This window comes from Ambystoma mexicanum, chromosome 8 (assembly GCF_040938575.1).
Source record: "Ambystoma mexicanum isolate Mex_15411 chromosome 8, UKY_AmexF1_1, whole genome shotgun sequence".
In the NCBI taxonomy this organism is placed as follows: Eukaryota; Metazoa; Chordata; class Amphibia; order Caudata; family Ambystomatidae; genus Ambystoma; species Ambystoma mexicanum.
The window spans coordinates 286,433,915-286,455,656 of NC_090929.1; the positions used below are offsets into that span (position 1 = coordinate 286,433,915).

General features: G+C 46.3%; 1 protein-coding gene across 5 annotated transcripts in view; it reads right to left on the reverse strand.

The window, feature by feature from the left end:
- Positions 1–21,742, reverse strand: part of TMEM268 (transmembrane protein 268) — a 454,643-nt gene that overhangs the window by 143,236 nt on the left and 289,665 nt on the right. For 3 of the 5 annotated variants that reach the window (XM_069609679.1, XM_069609680.1, XM_069609681.1), the window contains exons 2-3: positions 6,700–6,800; positions 4,397–4,504 (exon numbers count right to left, since the gene is read on the reverse strand). In XM_069609679.1, the coding sequence (XP_069465780.1) occupies positions 4,397–4,504; positions 6,700–6,800 (209 nt within the window). Of the gene's footprint in view, positions 1–4,396; positions 4,505–6,699; positions 6,801–10,161; positions 10,469–11,525; positions 11,910–21,742 lie in introns of those variants that run through there. The other 2 variants (XM_069609677.1, XM_069609678.1) reach the window with 2 other exon arrangements.

A 21,742-nucleotide genomic window follows, 5' to 3' on the forward strand; every position in this document is an offset into this window, starting at 1 on the left:
ACATAAAGAAATGTGATGATTGTATTAAAAATGATTAAAGAAGGAAGTAGCATGGTTCTAGAGGATGAACAAGAACAATGAGTAGTGGGATGGCATGAGAGATGGATGCTTATGTTCATATGCATAATATAAGCTCACATGATTATTCTCTTTGTCTTTCGGTTCCTCATATTTCACAGTCTCTATCATGTTAGCACTTCCTCTGAAGGAGAAGTCCCTACGGATCTTCCTACTATGAAAACTGCTTTTGATTTACTACATGCATATTACACAACCTTTGGGAGACACAAGAGAGATGCGGAGGAGGATAGTAAAGGGATAAATACCTATCTAGATAACACAGCACATTTGGGGAATAACATGTGGTGCCAACACATGGGAAAGGTGGGAGACAAAACATCTAAGGAGGGTTGCTACGTCTGCTATCTCATCCCCTATGCCATGAATACAGTACGCACTTTAATTCTCATACAGATTCCAGATCATAATGCAAGGTGTCTCAGTCAGCTTGAAACATGTACAATTCGAGAACAATTCCAAGAAAGCTGGGCAACTTTGCGATGGAGATCGAAATGGTCGTTTCCTTACCAGGATGACTATATCAAGACCTTACAAATTTAAAAGGAACCTGGATGGAAGAGCAAGATGCTTGTGTATCCTGCTGCAGAACAGGATAAGGTGATCATTGAAGAGATGAAGAAAATGAACGGTCCTGATGTGCTGGAAATAGCTGGATCACCTGGATGTTGGGATCAACCCCAATTTTTGATCTATGAACAAGTGAAAATCAGAAACGGATGGGAAGAAGGAATTATGTCCTGTGCAGCTCACCTGCTGAAAACAGAGTACGTACAAGAAGTGCAGAGGGTGAATGGTGAGTGTTTATAGTCATGGGCTAAACACGCCAAGCTACTGACATGAGTAGAAGATGAGTCAGCCACAGTAGTTGTTATCCAGTTGGCTAATGTGACACTGTGTTTCAGGAGACACAGAAAGAATCATGTGGGATACAACAAAGAATGCAAAACTACAATTGAGGTTCCAAATATGGGGGAAGGGACAGCCGTCCTCATAGACCGATATTGGGCTTGTGGATCTAGAGCTTATCTGAGGTTGCCCATGGATTGGGGCAGACTATGTTCTTTGGTGCTCATTCATGTTGCAGCATGGGTGATTCCACAAAGTTACCTGAACATTGGTGAATTTCCAAAAGTGGATGCCCATTTGAGAAAAAGAAGATTGCTTGAACTTCTTCATCGGACAAGAAGAGAGAATAATTTTTCAGCTAAATCAATAAGGGCGTATGACTCCATTCTTGATGAACACAGGTTGTTCAGTAAGACTGCCACAATTATTATTACGACTATATGCATGCCTGGGATCCAAACAGTAGCAAATGCTAAGTGGCTACAGATCACCAGATGGGAGCTTCTGCAGATAATCAATGCTACCATAAAGGGTTTCACCGCTATCAAGGAAGAACTGAGGGCCATATGACTAATGACCCTCCAGAACAGATATGTCCTGGATATGATCACAGCGATGGAAGGAGGAGTTTGCGCCAAAATCGGCACATCATGCTGCACATTTTATACCTTCTCATGATGAAGAAGATGGGAACTTGAGAGAGGCCATAACGTTGGTGACAGACCTGCATAACAAGATGGAAGATGAGACAAATGACATTGAAGATGACCGTTGGTTTGCCTACCTGTTCTCATGGATTGTGCAGTGATTGGCAAATATATTTAAACTCCTTGGAGTTATATTACTGCTAGTGATGTTCGTATTCTGTGTAATCAGATTAGTGATTGCCCAATGCAAGAAAACAGCAAAGAAGGTGGTAGGAATGAAGGTCATGATCAATGTCAAATCCAGACTATGACCCAAAAGGTGACTGATGAAATTGTCAGAAAATATGTAGGGGCCAGTATCATAGCAACTGAAGGAACAAAGTTCCTGTAACCAAAGAATCCTAAGACGTGCAGGGGACGATGGGTCTATTGTAATCCGAATGGACAATGTAACTACATGACCTGGAGTGTAGATGAACATGTCAAATTAGCTGGCACCCTGGGGGGGGGATGAAGATATGGATGCCGAAGAAACACTTCTTCAAGAGAAAATACCAGAATGTGGATTCAATTGAATAGGTAGTCGAGGTCTTGACCAGAGGGTGGAATGTAGAGGAGCAGTTACATGCCTCTGCAGGAAATCCCACCCCTACCTCCTATATGTTGGAAGTCAGAGATTGTGCCATGTACCGCAGCGTAAATTCGAAAGAAGATACCCATTGAGACAACCCTATTGAATGTATCCCAGAAGAAATGACAATCTGAGGGAGGAACTCCCGGAAGGAATATGAAAAAGAGCAAAAAAGAAGATAGTGACGTAACAAGAGACATGTGCGATGTCCTGGATGTTGGCTGAAGAGGATGCATGGATCTTACAAGAAGCTAATGACATACTAAAGAGTCAAGTGAACTTTTAAGTGTGAAAAAGAAGATTAAACGTGCATGAAGTACTACAGAGAATTAACCGTTCAATAAGTGTACAGATGCTGAAACGCAAGTAGATTAAGTCATCATAGAAGCTGGCTATACGTAGTGAATAGAATGCAGGCAAAGCCGCCAATGTACAGGAGCTGGACATCGGTGTCATTAATTTAGTAAACCAGGACCCATGAAGAGAAAAGGCGAGAATGGTGTTGCAGCATAAGCTGAAATCGTGGTGCTGCATGGCGAGGCTGTCTGGCCTGGTATCAAAACTGAAGCAGCAAGGTTGGCTATTTATTCTTGAAAGGAGTGAACGTGCAGATGGTGAATCATCCTTTAATAAGGTGCAGAGAAAGAACACCAAGAGTGCTAAGTTTTATTCATGTATGAAATTTAAAAACCCTCAAAATGGACCAGATTGTGGTCTCCTCTGACACGTGAGCCAAGGATGAAAATAGAGTTGAAGTTGGAGTCCTAGATCAACAAGTGAGTGCCTGCAATCCCATGTATTCCCAGAGACAAGGATACTTTGCAAGGCCAAGTTCAAAGACAATCTTCAAGGCAGAAGGCAGAAGGCATAGGCGATGAGAGATGTTGGGCTAATTGGGTGGAGAGGTGGAGTCAGGCCCACGTCTTTGCACCTGGGTCTGGGCTTACATGCTGCTAAGTGAACCAAATGTTCCAGACATGGCTCAAGTGTGACAACCAATTATAGAGGTCCGTATAACAAAGGACCTCATAGTTTGTAGACCAATTGAAAACTGAGTATCTAATGTTTCTGAAGATTACATGTTTTAGATGTAGGCATATATTGTCCACCTGACAGTGGGCAGGCAATCACAATGCCAGTTCCTATGTAATGCATATTTAAATGTTCCCCTTAAGCCAATCCCGACCTTTCGTAGGTTTTTCATCATTTGCCACATAGTAGGATGTCACCTCTGACGTATTTTTAATATAAAATGTATGTTTTATGAAAAGATCTCTGAGAGAAAATTGAGCGAACATCCGTTGATGTTCGTTGTAACTCCCTGTTTTAGATAATTGTTAATAAAACAGAACGCTGCCATCTTCCTGAGTTGGTTTGGTCATTTGGAGTCTGAGTTATTCTGTGAACCCATCCATTGTATGCACGTTACTAAAGGGCCCTAAGCTCACTGGTTACATAGGTAGGTACAATTGCATATGTAGGAATAGTTCAAGCCGGTGGAAGAGGCTAATTAGTGAGTCTTTCATTTTTTTCTGAAGAGTTGGTAGGATGTTGCAGGGCATAAATGGAGTGGGAGATTGCTCCAGAGGTTAGCTACGGCAATGGGGAAGATTGAGCTGCATGCACGTTTCCGTCTGAGTCAGTGTGTGTGCTTGACACAACTATATGACGTGCAATGGTTAACTAAACTGAATCATAAAGTGGATATCTACCAAAAAAGATCCACATGGGCATTAACAATAGCAAACAGCACTAGCCACACCAGCAACAGCCGTTGCTGAATCATTAACCAAGGCAACAAACATCAACATTAAACAACAACCATTGCCTCTAGCTAAGCAAAAGTAAACTGGCATTATTATTATCCACGAGAAACAGCAAAGTTTACAAAATCATTAACCAAAATGACAGTCCTCTGAAAACCACATAGTTGCATATCAAACCAAAACCCATTACCCAGAGGTTAACAAAGCAAACAACTTGTCATTAGTTAAACACCGGAGCAGATTCACGTGCTCATCGCTATTCCCAATGTCCACCCGTTTGTTTTGACACACACACACACACACCCTGTCCATCCACTTATACGCCTTTTGTCACTCTAGCTTTGCATTCATTGTCTTGTTTCCTTGCTCAACAATGCATCTAGTCACAATTGGCCATCGCTCACGTATGCAGAAGTAACTCTCACCACAGCCAGTGCTAAGCCAAAGCCTCTGGAATTGAAGAACAGGTACCGCTTGATGTCGGGCCGAAGGACAGTGTTCTGGATTGTACTCCGGCATTGTTCCAGGGAGATCTGTGCGGAGAGAAGAACAAATGCCAACTTTGGGTGGTGACTTATCTTACAACAGAAATCTCAGAGGCAAACACGCTGTGATATATGGATGAATGACATACTGACGGAAAATCACCCAAAAAACAGCGGTCCAAGGGAGTTGGAATTATAATTACTTTGCAGCTGTGTGTGCGGGTGGAATATGTATAGTGAACGGTGTGATGGTCTCCAACTGGGAGCCACGTTCAAAGGAACCTACAAGATAAAAGTTCCTCAAACAAAAAGTGGGAAGTGGTTAGGATTGTGACACGCTGTGGTAACTGAGAGTTGAAAAATGGCATAGTTTCAGTCCTGTCGCCCTAAAGCGGAGACAGCTTGAAAGCGCTTTTCACAAGATCTAAGGTTTTAATAGCAGAGATGCAATACGCGGCTACAGTGGCCCACTGACAAACACCACTGAGACCACCTTGTGCTCTTCAATAGAGGCACCCTATAGGCACATATTATATAGTTCGAGCCAGCCCAAGGCACACTGAAAACACATTGCCCTGTCCTTCAGTGAATTTTCACATTCCTGAAGCTCAACTTCTTTAAGGGGCTATCTTCATTCAAACAGTTTTTCCTTGGACAGATGTCTGTAATGACAGTGGGGTCAACCTAGGGCCCCCCATACTCGACCCCTCACAACTAATATGATTAACTCATCAATGAAGACTGGAGTTGTCCCCCAAACAATCAAATGGCAGTGTGATTACTCTTCTAAAGAAATGTGCTAACTCTAAGACACTGGTAGTCTCGTAAGCTATATCATGCCTGTGCTGTGTGGCTAAGGCCTTGGAAAGAATTGTGAATCTACAGTTCTCCATACACCTACAATCCAATAGGATATTGGGTAAACTACATCTCAGCTACCTGCCCACAAAGTACCACCAACCTTCCTAAATGACCGAGTTACACTTCTCTAATCAAGACGAAACCTGCCCTCTACTCTCTGTGAGATCAAAACATTTACCAGCACCTGAATGTTGCTGGAATTGGGCCTGCTGTACTCTCTTGGTTCATTTGTTCCCTGGAAAATTGGTTGCACCAAGTAAAACGTTCAACCTTTGTGTTTACCAGGTCTCTCACTGATCCTATGTATCATTTTGACCGCCCTGATATCTGCCATGCTCTCTGCTACAACATGGAGTTTCACAAGTGTCCCAAGGACACAAAGATCCCCCTTATGCCAAAGGAAGGATGGGGGCAGCAGCAATTAGTGGAGTGCCTGATTATAAATAAAATAGGGGAGCATAAAAACCTGTATTTACCATTAACTCTCCAAAACTGAGGTCCTTTTCTCAAACCATGCCAGCTACTCACCACTCATGTTCACTGCCATTCTTCAAAACCCTACCACAGCTCCGTCAACATGCACAATCTTACAGCAATATTTGGAGAAAAAAAAACACTAATATGTAAATGCCGACTCAAAAAAATGCCTTTGAGCATCTAGCGGTAATGTGAGGGCTGCATGTTTTGATAGTACTATTGCAAGTTGAAACACCATCCGCTCATGGTATGCACCTAAAGTGCTCCTCAGCCTACAAGGGGCTCAAGGCTATGCAGCACGGCTCATCTTCATCCCCAAACTCAGACCACATCACACCATTGTTGAAGGCACTACACTGCCTTATTATTAAGGAAAAGCCTCAATCGATTGAAAGCAGTATGAGTATTGCACAGATTGCTGAATCATCAGACCTCTGAACGCCTTGCAGGGATATCTGAATCCTACATGCTGACCAAATACCTATAGGTGGCCTCTCATGATCTGCCTGGGCAAATATACAAGACTTGTCTGGACATCGCTACATCAACAACGCTTCACCCTACCGGAGCTGGTGAACTGACCTGAAACAGAAATCCGCAAGGAGGCCGGAGCTACTTCTCGAGTTGGGTCAGGGCTCCCTCCCGGGCATTAGTTAGCAAGCAGCATGGACTGTTGGCTTTGTGTTTCCAGGAAGATACTTATCAGGTACGCGTAATGACTTCTGTTGCGATTATCCTAAACGTTGAATCATTTCTTATTGCACAAAATACAGCAACATCTGGCCAATGTCTCCGGCCACATATCTCAGAAAAATACCCTGTGTTTGGTCACACTGCAATCACAGTTTGGATGCATCATGAGTTATACTCCAAATCTTGCCAACAATGGACTTTTGAGGACTTACCCGGACCCCAAAGGCCTGCAGTTTCTTGACACAGGTCTCCATCTCTGAGGGACTGCCCATGGAGCAGCGAAGTACTGATAGAACTAGGCCGTTGTAGCGTTCTGCAAAGCAAGAAAGAGTGGACCAGTATATAAGACCTCACAGCCATAGGGCATTTTCATGAACTGGCTGAACCCAACATCATAGTTACATGTTCAACATCAGCTTCCTTGACATACATGTCCAAAGACAGGTTTGGGAGATGAAGGTTTTGACCGGAAGTCACAGGTTCTGAGATAAAATGAGGAGATTACAGCCCTGCCATTGCATGGTCTCTAGCTCTTAATGGAGGATACACAACATACACCATAAGGAATAGTTCTTCATCCCATCACATAGATTGTACATGCCCACCCACTTTCTGGGCAGCACATGCATACCAGCATGTCGATCCCTCTGATTGGGGTACTAGATATATGCCTACAGCATGTTACAAGATGTTAGAGGAGCACACCTCAGACAGAACAGCAACACTGCACACAGCACTCAGGCTTATTTCAAGCTTGTGACGGCAGAGAGCTCCCTCTCGCACAGGTCTCGGACAGCATGTTGCCATACCTGTATAAGACAGACCTAGTGCTCAGAGAACACAGCTCAGCAACTCCCTGACTGACAGCCACAGATTCACTGTTTGGGTGTGCACTCTGGTTCCTGCTGTTGGCAACCACCTTGCTTTTTTAAGAGAATTCATTTCTATAACATGTAATTTGTATTAATGGCGATTGCTTTGCGGCACCTCTTATTGGTGGTGTCAAGAAACGTCAACCATTCGAAACACAAAACAAAACAGAGGCAGCCTAACTACAGGTGGACCTGTGCAGTGATCAGTAGGTCCCAGGGGTTCACAGACGTGCAGTCATTCCTTTATGATATGAGGGTTCTATGTTCATTCATCAAGAGTGTTTTTCCCCCCCATGGGTTTATTGCCGATTTATTTTTTTCACGAAATGAAACATTGCTATTTTATTTTTGGGGAGTGGTTCAAACCCACCCCCTTCCATTTTAATTTGACATTATTCCTGACCCCCCAACCTCTTACATACCTATAACCCACTATATTTTTCGATTCGTTTTTTGCAGAAATGTTTTCGGGGCAAAAATACACATTAAAAACAACACTGTCGATGAATGAACGTCGTACCGATACTAAGCCACTTGTAAGCCCCTTTTTTCCCCCACTAGGAGATAACCGCTGGAAGAAAAGCATATTGGTGTCTAGCAGAGTGGCACACCGTGTTACCTGAGCATGACGTTAATCAGAAAAAAGAAGTCATGGCGTTCCGGGCAATGGTTCCATGTGGTTCCATGCAATTGATATATAAGTGTGTCTTCACCTATGCAATTTTATTAAAGGAGCTGATAGGTGTCCCTACAAATGATCAACAAATTGAAAGAATGGATGCACACTCCACACGTAACGCTTAAACTTAAGGAGTGACATTTCTAATTATTTATTAGAAACAAAGATTGTTAAAACAAATGTGCACAGGGATTCCATATTTGAATGGGGATGCAACATTCCTATAAATCCGTTTTCTTTAGAGAGGTTTGGACCAGAAATTCCAACAGAAAGCCAGCAAGACTGACAGGCTCCTTTCTGCTGTCACACTATGGTGATGTATGTGTTGCCCTAATCACACGCAGCACACACAGTAGCAAGCACTAAGGTAAAAATCTAGAAACACCCCTTTGCAGTCTTGAACAGATTGAGGCCCTTTACAGAGGTACATAATAATGCCATGAATGGACAGAACCATTCCCTGTCAAGAACCACAGGGGTGAACTCCTGCAGCAGTGCTATTGTAGCACGTGAGAGAAACCCTCAAGAAAACCATGCCCTGACCCAGTACCACAAATTCTCCTCTGGGACTGTAAGGAATGGGACACCTACACAGATACAGCCAGAGATTAACTAAAACCTACTCATTCATCAGTCTGTCGTGTCTGTCCTTCAACCCACGGGCAGCAAAGCTCGCCAGGGACTAATCGAAAGGTATTCTCCCTCTTGAAGACTTACCGTTGTCAAAAAATGGACAGCATATAATGTAAAGTGCAGGTGCATGTTTAGGACGTCCTCCCCCATTAAGTGGGAGGTGCCCAGGGGGTTGGGAAAGGACAGATTCATAGCCGATGGTCATGAGTTTTGACACCTTACCAGATACCAGAACTTCTAAATAAACCAGGCTCCTGTCACTATCTCCCGCCTGTCAGTATCACCTGGCAATTCCTGACCAAAACACGTCAATTATCCGTATTACATAACCTTTGCTGGGAAGCACGGTCCCTTGTAGAGACAAAAGCATCAGCACAGTTCCAGTAGCTGACAAACTGGAATAGCAATGATATAACAGCTTAACCCGAGAGGGAGAGATACATAAACCTGCTTCCCAAAGAAACACAAACATACACTGACAAACAAACACAAAGCTGCTAGTAACAACTCCAGAATTAAGTAGGGCACTAGACAGGGAATAGTCTAAAAAGACCAGCCTCTTTGTCCCATGTCATCAGTGATCTAAACATTGGAAATGCCCGCCTGAAGAGACTCATCCTTCCCCAGGGCTCCCACTTTAAAAAGTATTTGCAAAGCCAATAATGGTACAACTTGGCTATAAGGTGGTAACAGCTAAAACATTGTGTGAATACCTGGGCACATTAAAGCAGGGCCTATGGAATGCCGGTCTAGTACCCATACATATGCCAACACTGTTGGCTTTGCCAGTGCCAGTTTTAATGGGCTTCAGTGCAAAGACACACACACTGCTTCTCAATCAAGTTGGTATAAGGCAAACCTGGTTAAGACATTTTATTACACCAGAAGTGCATCCATAGCTGCAATTAAGCCAGTGACTCCAATCAGACTGCTTTGAAATAACAATGGCAGGCACCTAAAGCTCAAAGTGTGATATTAAAGCATGATGAAGCTTCAACAAAGAGATCCCCTGAAGATGTGCTTGGGGCGGGTAGGGGCAGGTAGTAGGTGGGAATGGTCATAGGGATTATCATGCCCAGGGGCAGTCCAAGGGTTGGTAAATAACTAAACAACATCCAGAGCTGTATGCCTCTTGTCATATCCCATCTCCCTCCTAGCTGCATGTCAATGCAATACTTATAGCATATAGACAGCGCTCTAGCGCCACCTAATAGCCAATATTAAAAAACAACATATTTTACATTAGAATGGATGGGAAGTGCTTGGCAGCCACTCAGTTTATATGTAGTGGGCACCCACCTTTCACCCAGTGGAATCTAAACATTCACACGTCTGACACCCACCTTTCACCTAGCAGACACGTTTCATCCAGTGCATGTTTGCCTCCCCCATGGCACACTCAAGTTCCACCTGGTGGCCATCCACTTTCACCGAATGTACGCTCACCTTTCTCCCGTTGGACAACCGCCTTTCACCAAGTGGAGACTCACCTTTCACCCAGTGGACAGCGTCTTGCTGGCCAGTGGTGCAGCTGTAGGCGAGGGAATAAGAGCGCAAATCCTCCTGGCAGGCTTCTGTTTCCCCAGCCATGCTGCCTCTATCTTCAGACAGGTCCCAGGTCCTGCGTTGGGCTCTTCGTCACAGGGCAGAGTCACGCAGCTATTGCTCCTGTTCTCACCATAACTCAGCACCGTGCACCAGACTCGCTGAGGTATCCCACCTCCTATCTCTATGAATCGGGGTAACTTAGCACCACCAAGACTTAGCAATGTTTTCCAGATATTCCACTCCAATTCACTGTGAATAAACAACATATACCAGTCAGTTCCCGTAACCATGAAACGCCGACGCATACCAGCGTACGCGTCTCTCACCCGCCTCTGCCAAGACGTGATAATGTTTGCAAACCTTACTGAGCTATCACACTCGTCGTCAGTCTACTATCTTGCACGCTGCCACCATGACAGGCAACACATGTCCTCTACGTCCTTCTTCCACGTTACAGTATTGAACTTATGGAAGGCGAGAATCTTTTCCCAGAAAATGCGTTGCCTCACCCTCTGGCAGCCAAGGGTAAAAAGACATGTCTGATCACACTTCTTTTTATACCACGGGAACCCGGGTCAATCTTAACACTGGGAAGGCAGAGGAGCGTGTCAGAACTGTGACAAGGAAGAGTAAGACTAGGTGTAATTAAAATTACCGGTAAGTAATCAGGGCTCTCCAAACCCACGCAGTTACTTCCGACATGTCACCATGTCTCACCAACGTATAGCAGAGTGGCAAAGTTCTGGCATGTGTGTTCCCTGTTACACACCAACAGATACCTATATCAGTGCCACAGTGCCACACCCACGCAGCTATCTCCTCTGCTGTCACTAATGCACACAAACACACAAGAATCAGACAGGCAAGCGCCTCACCGCTGGCTACACTAGAATATTGAAGAAACACACCGACATTAAACCCTGAATTGTGTGATACATTAAGACACCCACGAACCACACAGGTTTCTTAACCTGTGCTCGAGGGACACAAAAGAGCACAAACAGTCACACAACTATCTTACCCACTGTCGCTGTGACACCCTAACACAATCTCTAATTTACTGGCCTCTCACAGTATGTCACTGTGGCACACTACCTTGCACAAGAATCACAGACAGTTTTTAATTGTCATAGCGAGCCACTAACAATCAACGACCAGTGTCACTGTCAAGCGCTAGCACACAACAAACGCGCGCCCATTGTAACCTCTGTCCACGTGAAACTCTTACTCCGTGTCACTATGAAGCACGAACACGCATCAAAGACGTATGTATGTTATCGAGTGTTGCCCCCCCCCCCCAACACACAATAATCACCCAGCTCTCCAGACAGCTGCCACATGGACACACACGCCGCCTCTCCTGGCCACTGCAGCCTCACACAATGAGCCCCAGGATGGATCGCCCCGCAGCCCATCTGCCCCCAAAGCAGGTTAGGGCGCAAGCAGGTCCACCCCCGGTGTCTGGTTGCTGGAGGAGGAGGAGGAGCCTGGCCGCCTCCCGCTGCATTGCAAAGGATGTTCCCCAGGGGGAATCCGCTCCCCCCTCAACCCCCGTCCTCCTCTGCTCGGAAAGGGGGTGGTGGCGACATCAGAGCGTGCAAAGGCTGTAGGGCCTTTCGCAACCATTGGCGAAAGTTTTCAAGGACTGGGGGTGGCTGTATGGTCCCCTGCCGTTCCCCATCTCCCCGAACTGAATGGCACGTTAACGAGAAGGGCCCCCTCCCTCGCCGAGGAATGCCAGGACTCCAGCTCTGCACTAGGGCACGTGCCTAGGGGCGATGACATGACGCTGGTTTAGCAAGAGTAAAAATAATCATGGCAATAGTTGCTGTTTAATGGGAAGAGGGGAATACAAGGATCATATAGGCTACCTCCTACGTAGGACAATTAAGGTATGGTCTGTGTAAGTGCATACATAGGTTATCCAAACGTCTTTTTATTGATTCTCCACAGTTCAAACAACACACACACACACTCTCTCTCTCTCTCTCTCTCTCTCTCTCTCTCTCTCTCTCTCTCTCTCTCCCTCTCTCTCTCTCTGTGACTGCACACGGGGCAACTAGGCTCACATTTCGGGGGAGGAGAGAGTTGAGGTAGAGGCGGTCGAACACTTCAAATAGTGGGGGAGGGGCTACCTTCAGAGGCTTCGTGTGGCCAGGGCAATCTTATTTGTGATGAGTCTGTGCCCCCTTCTCCCTCCGGGAATATGTGTGGCAAGCAACTGATGGCAAATTAGCAGCAAATGGCGAATTTGAAAGACCACTGGGGCAGTGACATTCCCCGCAACATGATTGGATTTATAGATAGCAAGCGCATCTCTGTTGGAATCGGTCAACATGGTGTCGCGGGCACAACGTGTGGAGTTGGCTTTACCATTTCACAGGCCTTGGCTTTTGCATACCCCACCGCATTTATCATTGGCTGTCCTTGATACATACCGACCGCATTATCAGGGGTCAAGTTCTAAATATTAAAGTGGGGGGACTCATCCAGAGATGCAAGGGAATGGACATCGTCAGAAATTAGCACATCATTGTGAAATATGCACATTTCATTACATTGGCTTTGCATAACCACTAAAATTGCACAGGACGAATGGCATTTGCCTTTCATAAAAGCAACACACAAACAAAATCAAGAGAGGATATTTTATTCTAATAGTGTTTTTGAAAACGTTAAAAGATGTGCATGTTTTCAACTCCAAGAACCAATACAAATGTTTTCCCTGGGACTTGCAGCATTTAGTTGTCTGTTAAGTTTCATCAGGTTATATAGTGCAGTGGTAAAGTATCCGGCCTACAACCCTGATGACTGTGGTTTGATCCTCGGGGTCCGCATTAACGCATGAATTCAATGTCTCTCATTTTAGCTTGTGGGGACTGAGTCCACCCTGCGAGAAAAGTGGGGGGACTCCGTCCCCCTGCGTGTACCCTCGATTCGAGCCCTGCGCATTATATCATAAACAGTCCTTGGTGCATGCCCCACTGCATTGTATCATTGACAGCCCTTGCTACACACTCCACTGCATTGAATCATTGGCAGTCCTTGGTATATCCCCACCACATTATATCGTTGACAGTCCTTGGTATATCCCCACCACATTGTATCACTGACATACCTTGGTGCGTGCCCCAACGCATTTTATCATGGCCAGTCCTTGGTACATACCCCAACGCATTTTATCATTGACAGTCCTTGGTACATACCCCAACACGTATCACTGAAAGCCCCTTGGTGCATGCCCCGCCACATTGTATCATTGGCAGTCCTTGGTGCATGCCCCACCACATTGTATCATTAGCAGTCCTTGATGCATGCCCCACCGGATTGTATCATTGACAGTCCTTTGTGCATGCACCACCACATTGTATCATTGACAGTCCTTACTACATACCCCACCACATTGTATTATTGGCAGCCGTTGCTGCATGCCCCATGGCATTGTATCATTGGCAGTCCTTGGTGTATGCCCCACCACATTGTATCATTATCAGTCCTTGGTGAATGCTCCACCTCATTGTATCATTGACAGTCCTTGGTGCATACCCCAACACGTATCACTGAAAGCCCTTGGTGCATGCCCCGCCACATTGTAACATTGGCAGTCCTTGGTGCATGCCCCACCACATTGTATCATTAGCAGTCCTTGATGCATGCCCCACCGCATTGTATCATTGACAGTCCTTGGTGCATGCCCCACCACATTGTATCATTATCAGTCCTTGGTGAATGCTCCACCTCATTATATCATTGACAGTCCTTACTACATACCCCACCACATTGTATTATTGGCAGCCGTTGCTGCATGCCCCATGGCATTGTATCATTGGCAGTCCTTGGTGTATGCCCCACCACATTGTATCATTATCAGTCCTTGGTGAATGCTCCACCTCATTGTATCATTGACAGTCCTTGGTGCATTCCCCACCGCATAGTATAATTGGCAGTCCATGGTACATACCCCACCGCATTGTATCATTAACAGTCCTTGGTGCATGCACCACCACATTGTATCATTGACAGTCCTTACTACATACCCCACCACATTGTATCATTGACAGCCCTTTAAAGATAGCAAGCTCATCTCTGTTCGAATCTGTCAACATGATGTCGTGGGCACAATGTGGGGAATTGGCTTTGCCATTTGACAGGCCTTGGCTTTTGCATACCCCACCGCACTGTATCATTGACAGTCGTTGGTATATTTCCCACCGCATTGTATCATTGGATTGGCAGAGGCCGGTGGTCTGTCTGGATCATAAAGTGACACCCAAAGATGTAGGGTTTCAGCTTCTTTATTGCCCATACGATCACATATGCCTCTTTTTCTATGACAGCCCAGTTCCTTTCCCTTTTTGTCAACCACCTTCTAATTTAGGCAACAGGATGCTCCACCCCTTCAGAGTTAATCTGCAGTAACACTGCTCCAATGCCAAAATCACAGGCGTCTGTCTGAATAATGAACTCCTGACCATAGTCTGTCACTTTCATAACTGGAGCCCTGTATGATCCATCCTTTAAATCCTGAAAGGAGGTTTGGCAGGTGGGGGTCAAGTTATTTTGTTCGCATCGTCTTGGAAGTTAAATCATTCAGGGGCATGGCAATGGTCCAATACCCTCTGATGAATGACTGGTAGTACCCGGCGAGACCTGGAAAGGATATAACTTGCATCTGTGTGGTGGGGATGTCCCAATCCATCACAGCCTGTGCCTTTGCTTTGAGAGGTTGTTTCTTACCTCCACCAACCAGGTGGCCTATCTCTGTGCTATTTGGCACTTTGTGGCCTTGATAGTCATACTTGCATTCTGTAGTGCCTGAAGCTCTTGTTTCAGTTGGGATAAGTGATCCTCCCAGGTGAGGCTGAACACAGCAGTGTTGTCCAAATAGGTGACTCTGAAGTTTTCCTGACCAGACAATGCCTGGTTAACCATCCCTGAAAAGTGGCAGGGGCATTCTTCAATCCGAAGGACATCACAGTGAACTGATAATGTCCTTCCGGGGCTGAGAATGCTGACCTCTCGCTCACTCCATCTGTCAAGACGACCTGCCAATACCCCACTGTGAAGTCAAAGGTACTCATGCACTGGGAAGCGTTGAGCTTGTCAATGAGCTCATCTGCCCAAGGAATGGGGTGAGCATCTGTCTTCATGACTAAATTAAGCCCCCTTTAGTCCACACAAAGCGAACTTCGGTCTTCCCACCACTGGTCTTCTTAAGGACCAGTAACTCTGGGCTGCCCACGGGCTGTGGAATGGCTCTATCACTCCTATGAACAGCATCTTGGAAACGTCCTCCTTGATAGTGTACCTGACCTTATCGGACATCCGGTGAATCCTACTCTTCACCGGCTTACTGTTTCCAGTGTCCTCATCATGGGTGCACCAATCTGCGTGACAGGGAATCAGAAAAAACAGACCAGCAAACTGTCCAAGTAACGGCAACAGTCTGTCAGTTGCTATTCTGACAGGTCAGTTGCACAGTTGACATCTTCAACTGACCCATCTGTGGCTTCAGTGTGCAAGAGGTATGGGACGGGATGGGTCTCCTCCTCAGTCTTTCCATCAGTCACTTATGCCATGACAAAGTCATCCCGGCTATAATGGGCTTTTAGCCGGTTGACGTAAAAACAAACGCCACATCTATTTAGGTCCTTTCACGTCAATGAGATAATTCACCTCACTGACTGACCTTTTCTAGCACACAGTAAGGACTATTCCACTTGTCCTGAACAGCACTGAGTTTGACAGGCTCCATAATCCACACCCACTGGCCTGGAGCATAGACTGTCACTGTGGCGTTCTGGTCATGACAGGGCTTCATCAGCTCCTGACTGGCCTCTAGGTTCTTTGTCGACTGTCCTATGTACTTTGCCATTCTAGAACGAAGGCCGAATACATAGTCCACCAGATCTCGTTTAGGGGGTTGAGGGTTGGCTTTCCATCCCTCTTTCACTAGACTGAGGGGACCTCGTACAGGTCATCCAAACAGAAGCTCAAAGGGGCTAAACCCTACTCCGTTCTGTGGCACCTCCATGTAGGCGAACAGAAGACAAGGCAGTAGAATATCCCATTTTCTCTTCAGGTGCTCTCCCAAGCCACCTATCATGCCTTTCAGGGTCTTGTTGAAACACTCTACAAGCCCATTGGTTTATGGATGGAAGCATGTAGGGAACTGGTAGGTGACTTCACTCTCTTCCTACATAGCTTTCATATACTCTGATATGAAGTTTGATCACCTGTCAGAAATTACTTCCTTGGGGAATCCAACACGGTAGAATATCCCATTCAGAGCCTCTGCAACCACAGGGGCATTGATGCTCCTCAGAGGGACTGCCTCAGGGTATCTTGTGGCATTGTCTACCACCACCAAGATGTATCTGTTCTCTGAGCTGGTTTGAGGATCCAAAGGATCCAAAATATCCATGCCTATTCTCTCAAAAGGCCGCCCAACCATGGGTAGTGGAATTAAGGGGGCCTTTGTGGCACAACCTGACTTGCCAAAAGCTTGACAAGTCGGGCAGGACCAGCAAAATTCCTTATCCTTCACGCCAAACTGTGGCCAGTAGAAGTGCTCAGATAACCGTTCTGATGTTGTAGTCACTCCCACGTTACCCGCTAAAGGAATTTGATGAGCCAAATCCAAAAGGAACTTTCTGTGGCATTGGGGAATCACCAACCATTGGTGCCCATGTCCTCAGGATATTTTATCTCACTGTACAGCAGTCCATCCTCCAAGTACAATTTGAACAGTCCAGGGGCCTCGCCCTTAGCCTGCTCCTCCACCTGCTTCTGCAGACCCGCCAGAGTGGGACATTTTATCTGGGCTGTGGAGAAGTCAATCTGACCTGGGCCCCCAGCTGATGCGAACTCACCCACCTTGGGCAGGCCCTTCAGATATGCGCCCACCTGTTCCTCCACCTGCACCAGGCAACTCTGATGTCACTGAGTCCCCTGCTACCAAAGTCGGGTCCTCAGTGGATACTAGCCCCTCTCCCGCAGTAGTAGGTGACTTAGTAGTGTGTGGAACTGGACTAGGGCTTACCGGCCATGCCGGTCCTACCAGCAAGCCCTCTGGAAGCACTCCGGTGCGTAAGGCTCTCAGAGTGTTGAATCTGTTACTCTCTTTGGCCCTAGACCGGGTAGCCACTGTGACTATTTTGGGATCAGGAAGTTAATTATCCAACAGATATGGGACAGGGGTTGAGTCTTTCACCGCTACACAGCGCCGGGTCATTTCACCTCAGCAGCTGAACTCAACTGTCGCCAATGGGTGCTTACTCTTTATATCAAACCCACTAACGCATAGATCAGGCCCATCAATATACTGGCCTGGCTGTACCCACTGCTAGTAGTAGTAGTGATGCTAGCCGCGGTGTCTCAGACCACAGGAGTGTCCATTGATATACACATGTTCTAGATAGAGTTGAGTATTATTGGGAACTGGGGTCTCTACTGGAGACCCGGTACCATTCCCACTCAGTGTAACCAATCCACATTCAGCCACTCCCTGGTCTAGTGGGAAGTCCTCTGCTAAGAGGCCCACACTAATGATGCCCTCTTCCATGAGTCCAACATTCACTATGGCTTGCTTGGGTAAGCCCTTGCAAGCTGGATCTCCTTACCTTTGGCCCAGCTCCTTACAACGGAAACAACCTTTGGGCGGTGAGAACGCAAGCTGTCCCACTGTTAGAGGTGGCTGCACTCTTCTTTTTCGTGTGCATGGCTGAACTAGAGTTTTGGTGATTTCCCTTCATTCTTTTGGGGACCTGACTTCGAATAGTATTGGGTTGGACCATTGTACTTCTAATCCTTGTTTACTTTTTTGTCCGCCGATTTCTTTTCCGGTTTGGGTGTTCTCGCCTGAGCCTTTTTATGGGCTCGAGTACTCACAAACCTGTCGGCAGCCATTGCAAGCTTCCTAGGGTCTGTGATAGTCTTGTCCACAAGATGCTGGTGTAGGTCAACCTCACAACTTTTCAATACATGCTCACACACAATCAAATTGTATATCCCTTTAAATGTGTCAACTTTAGTACCAGTCACCCACCCGCTCAGATATTTCAACATGTGTGAACGCTTCAAATGTCTGCACACTTTCTTTCCGAGCACTCAGAAGCTCTTGAGATACTGTTCTGGGGTTTTACAGAAGTTCCTGAGGAGGGCTGCTTTCAAGCTTTCATAAATGTGCCTTTCTGAAGAATTGCATCAGTCCTTGGTGTCGGTAAGCGACTCATAGGGCTGCAACCCACAGCACCTCATCCGCCCCCTGTAGCTGTAAAGGCAGCTCGAGCACCTCAAACCAGTCAAAAATACCCTTCCCCACTTCATAAGGCTGCACTTAGTCTTTGGGGATGTGCCTTCGGGGCTTATCCCAGGGACTCTGGTTTCAGTCACTACTGCTGCTTTCAGGTGGATCTGTTGGCCTCCTTCTTCTGTTCAATTTCCAGCTTTTGCAGCTCTATGGGGTCCTTGTCCCGCTGTTTCTGTTCCTCTAGCGCTAGTCTCCTCTCCTCAAGCAGGACTTTCTAGCCGCTGCCTCATTAACAGCCAGACATTTACTGGGACCTGCAGGACGCTGCACTGGCCCAGCCCTCACTGATTCTCTCGAGTGTTGAGGAACCGCACTTGCTCCCCGGCAGGATGATTGGTGAGAAACACTGCTCATGTGATCGTCCTCATCATTTTGCCCCTCCGGAAGGTCTTACCCATTCGGGTACACAGGGCCTAGCCGTCCCCTGGAGTCTTCTCCCCAAACGCCCTTGCTTCTACCCAAGCTTGGAGGCTGGTCAGCAACTCAGGTTTATTAAACTTACTGCAGTGGAGAAGTCCCCTCTCTTGACCTAAGATACACTGGACATCCTTGGTCCTGTCTTTTACAGTCTCCATGTCAAGATCCAAGACTATTACTAACACCAGCAGTGACTAAACATCGCTTGCAACAGTACTTTTATCGTTGGCCGACTAAGCTGTGAGCAAGGCTCCAACTGATCCGACCGCTTGTCACCAACGTGACCAATCAATTTCTGGGGCACTAGTGGTCCAGGGATAAATATCGGTTTCTAAACCATCAATCAGCCCCAAAACTCTAGTCCACCAGAAGGGTTCTGAACAGATTGGAAATGCAAGTAAATTATAAACCTCCTTTTCCAAGTTTGTTTACATGGACGGAAAGGTAGGCTTATCTCCGCAAGGTTGTGAATCGTTGGTTAGTTCAACACAGCGAAAATACAATTATTAACCATTGAAAAAAGGGACTGTCCATTCAAGGTTGTATACACATATCTACGTTATTATTATTGCAACAGACAGTTCTAGCGCACTACAAATGACTGCCCACCTTGTAAAGGAACACAGAGGACAGTTTCACAAAGGAAAGGGATGCACTCTGGGTACTGACAGGAGGGTAGTCGGTAAAGCATCAGTCTTAACTGTTCAAGGTTATTTGTTTTCAGCACCAAGGGAGCAAGGGATTGTAAATATCACTAGGGGCCTTCGGAGAAGGACCAGGGGGACAGAACCACAATATACCTGGTGCTTGAGATGATATTGATGCTCGACAGCGTCAAGTCTGTTCCAGGATGCTTTGCAGCTCCTGCAATAGAGTTCAAGAAAGGAGACAGATGTGGGTATCAGGTGGCAGGCAGTTTGGCAAGCAAGGCTGGGTGGACAGAGGACTGCAGGCTGCAGGCTGGCCTGCATTGCGGCTCCGGGTTGAATCGTTGTATCTGTGCTGGTTGGTGGATCTGGAACGTGGTTGAGGCGTCTCAGACGTTTTTTGTGACTGCAGGGTGTCAACAGTCACTGGTGTAGTTGGTCTGGTTAGAGGGCTCGACTGCCTCGAAAATGTCTGTAAAAGATGGATGCTGGTTGATGCTTGTTGTGGCACTTCTCCGAGCTTCTTTGCAGGGCTTGTGTCGTCCTTTAAGGCGGACGGGCCAAATCAGAGGAGAGTGTTTGCAGGCAATGGCCTTGTGCTTTTTAAAGAAGCTCTCTGACACTTCCCACCTAGGAAGCTTTTTAGCAGAACCTAGCAGGGCATGCTGTGTGCTGGCTGGGTACCAGTTCTGGAGCTGATGGACAGGTCCTCAGAGTCTGGTATCTCCCTCTGTTCCTTGTGAGATGTTTAGGGGAGGGATCTTGCTTCCCTCTTGGAAATCCTGGCCATTCTTCACCTGAGGAAGATGTAAGGCAGACTGCACATTCAGCCAGGTTCCAAATGAGTCCTTCTTCTTACTTCTTTTGAAGTCATTGGATGATCTGCTAAGTGGGCGGCTCAGCCCTCTTTTAAAGCCAAATGGGCCCCAGTGATTGGTGCAGGCTAAGCCTACCTTAATGAACCATTCCTGGGCCCCACCAACAATCTTCTGTTATGTGTGAGGTCATAACCAGAGTGCTTTGCAACAGGAAAGGTAAGGGGTGACAACATGTACTACTAAGTCCCACCCATCTTCCTGTCTGTTGTGGATCAAAGTGTCTCTCTGGTTAATTGAGCTCTCTGTGGCTCCTGATCAAAGCGCAGGTCACCTATGAAGTTTGTGGAAAGAACAGACTTTCTGTCATCCTCAAATCACATACTTCTTCCCTATGAAAGGGGGTCGCATTGCAGGGGTTGCCTACTGTAAACAGTTCTTCCAGACATGACATTCCCTGCCCTTCATACAGAGGGGTGGGAGATAGTGTCAAGCTGATGCATTGCATTTCAAAAAGGTGTTAGGGCTTCCTGCCCTTTGTTAGTCCTGTGAACAGGCCCTTTCGCAGGGCTGCTTCAATTAACTGTCAGTATGCACTGCTACCACACAAAACTTAATAGGCAGGGCGGATCCATGCAGCCTTTGATATTTTAATCAGGCTGGCCATGGCCGGAGGAAGGTATTGCCTTTCGCCTTGTTGAGATGCTTTCTTGTACCTGTGGCTGTCACATTCCAGCTGAACGGTAGGCTGTGTCCCCCAGAGTACATTCGACTCTTTGTTTATTGTGCGGTGAGCATTGGGAAATGTGTGCGGTTTAGCCCCACACATTTACCGGAGGTTTATCTACCAACATTCAATTTCTTATAAAAAATATTAAAATAGCCCAAGTGAGTTCACACTGCCCGTGTGGATGATCAAATTCCTCACACCACCTCATTGTATCATTGACAGTCCTTGGTGCATATTCCACCAAATTGTATCATGTTCTGATATGAACCTGAGTGGTGCGATGGTTGGCAACGGAGGCATCAGGGAATTGATTATTGTTTTGAGCACTGAGTTTGCGCACCTTGGCACAACTCAACCTGGTATAGCATGATTTAGTCCGAGAGTGAATAACAAAGAATACCAATGCAAAGAAACGAGTTCCAGCCTCATTCTGTTGCCTCTTCGGGGGTGTTCTGCTGAAGCAAGTCTGGTGATTGGTGGCAACAGGGGTGGAAATTAACATTGTTTCTGCTGCAGTCATAGCAGTGACAGTTGTCAATATGGGAAATATGTTATCGCTATCAGAACACTTCCTTTTATCCTTGCCCAGTCCAATAGAAAAGC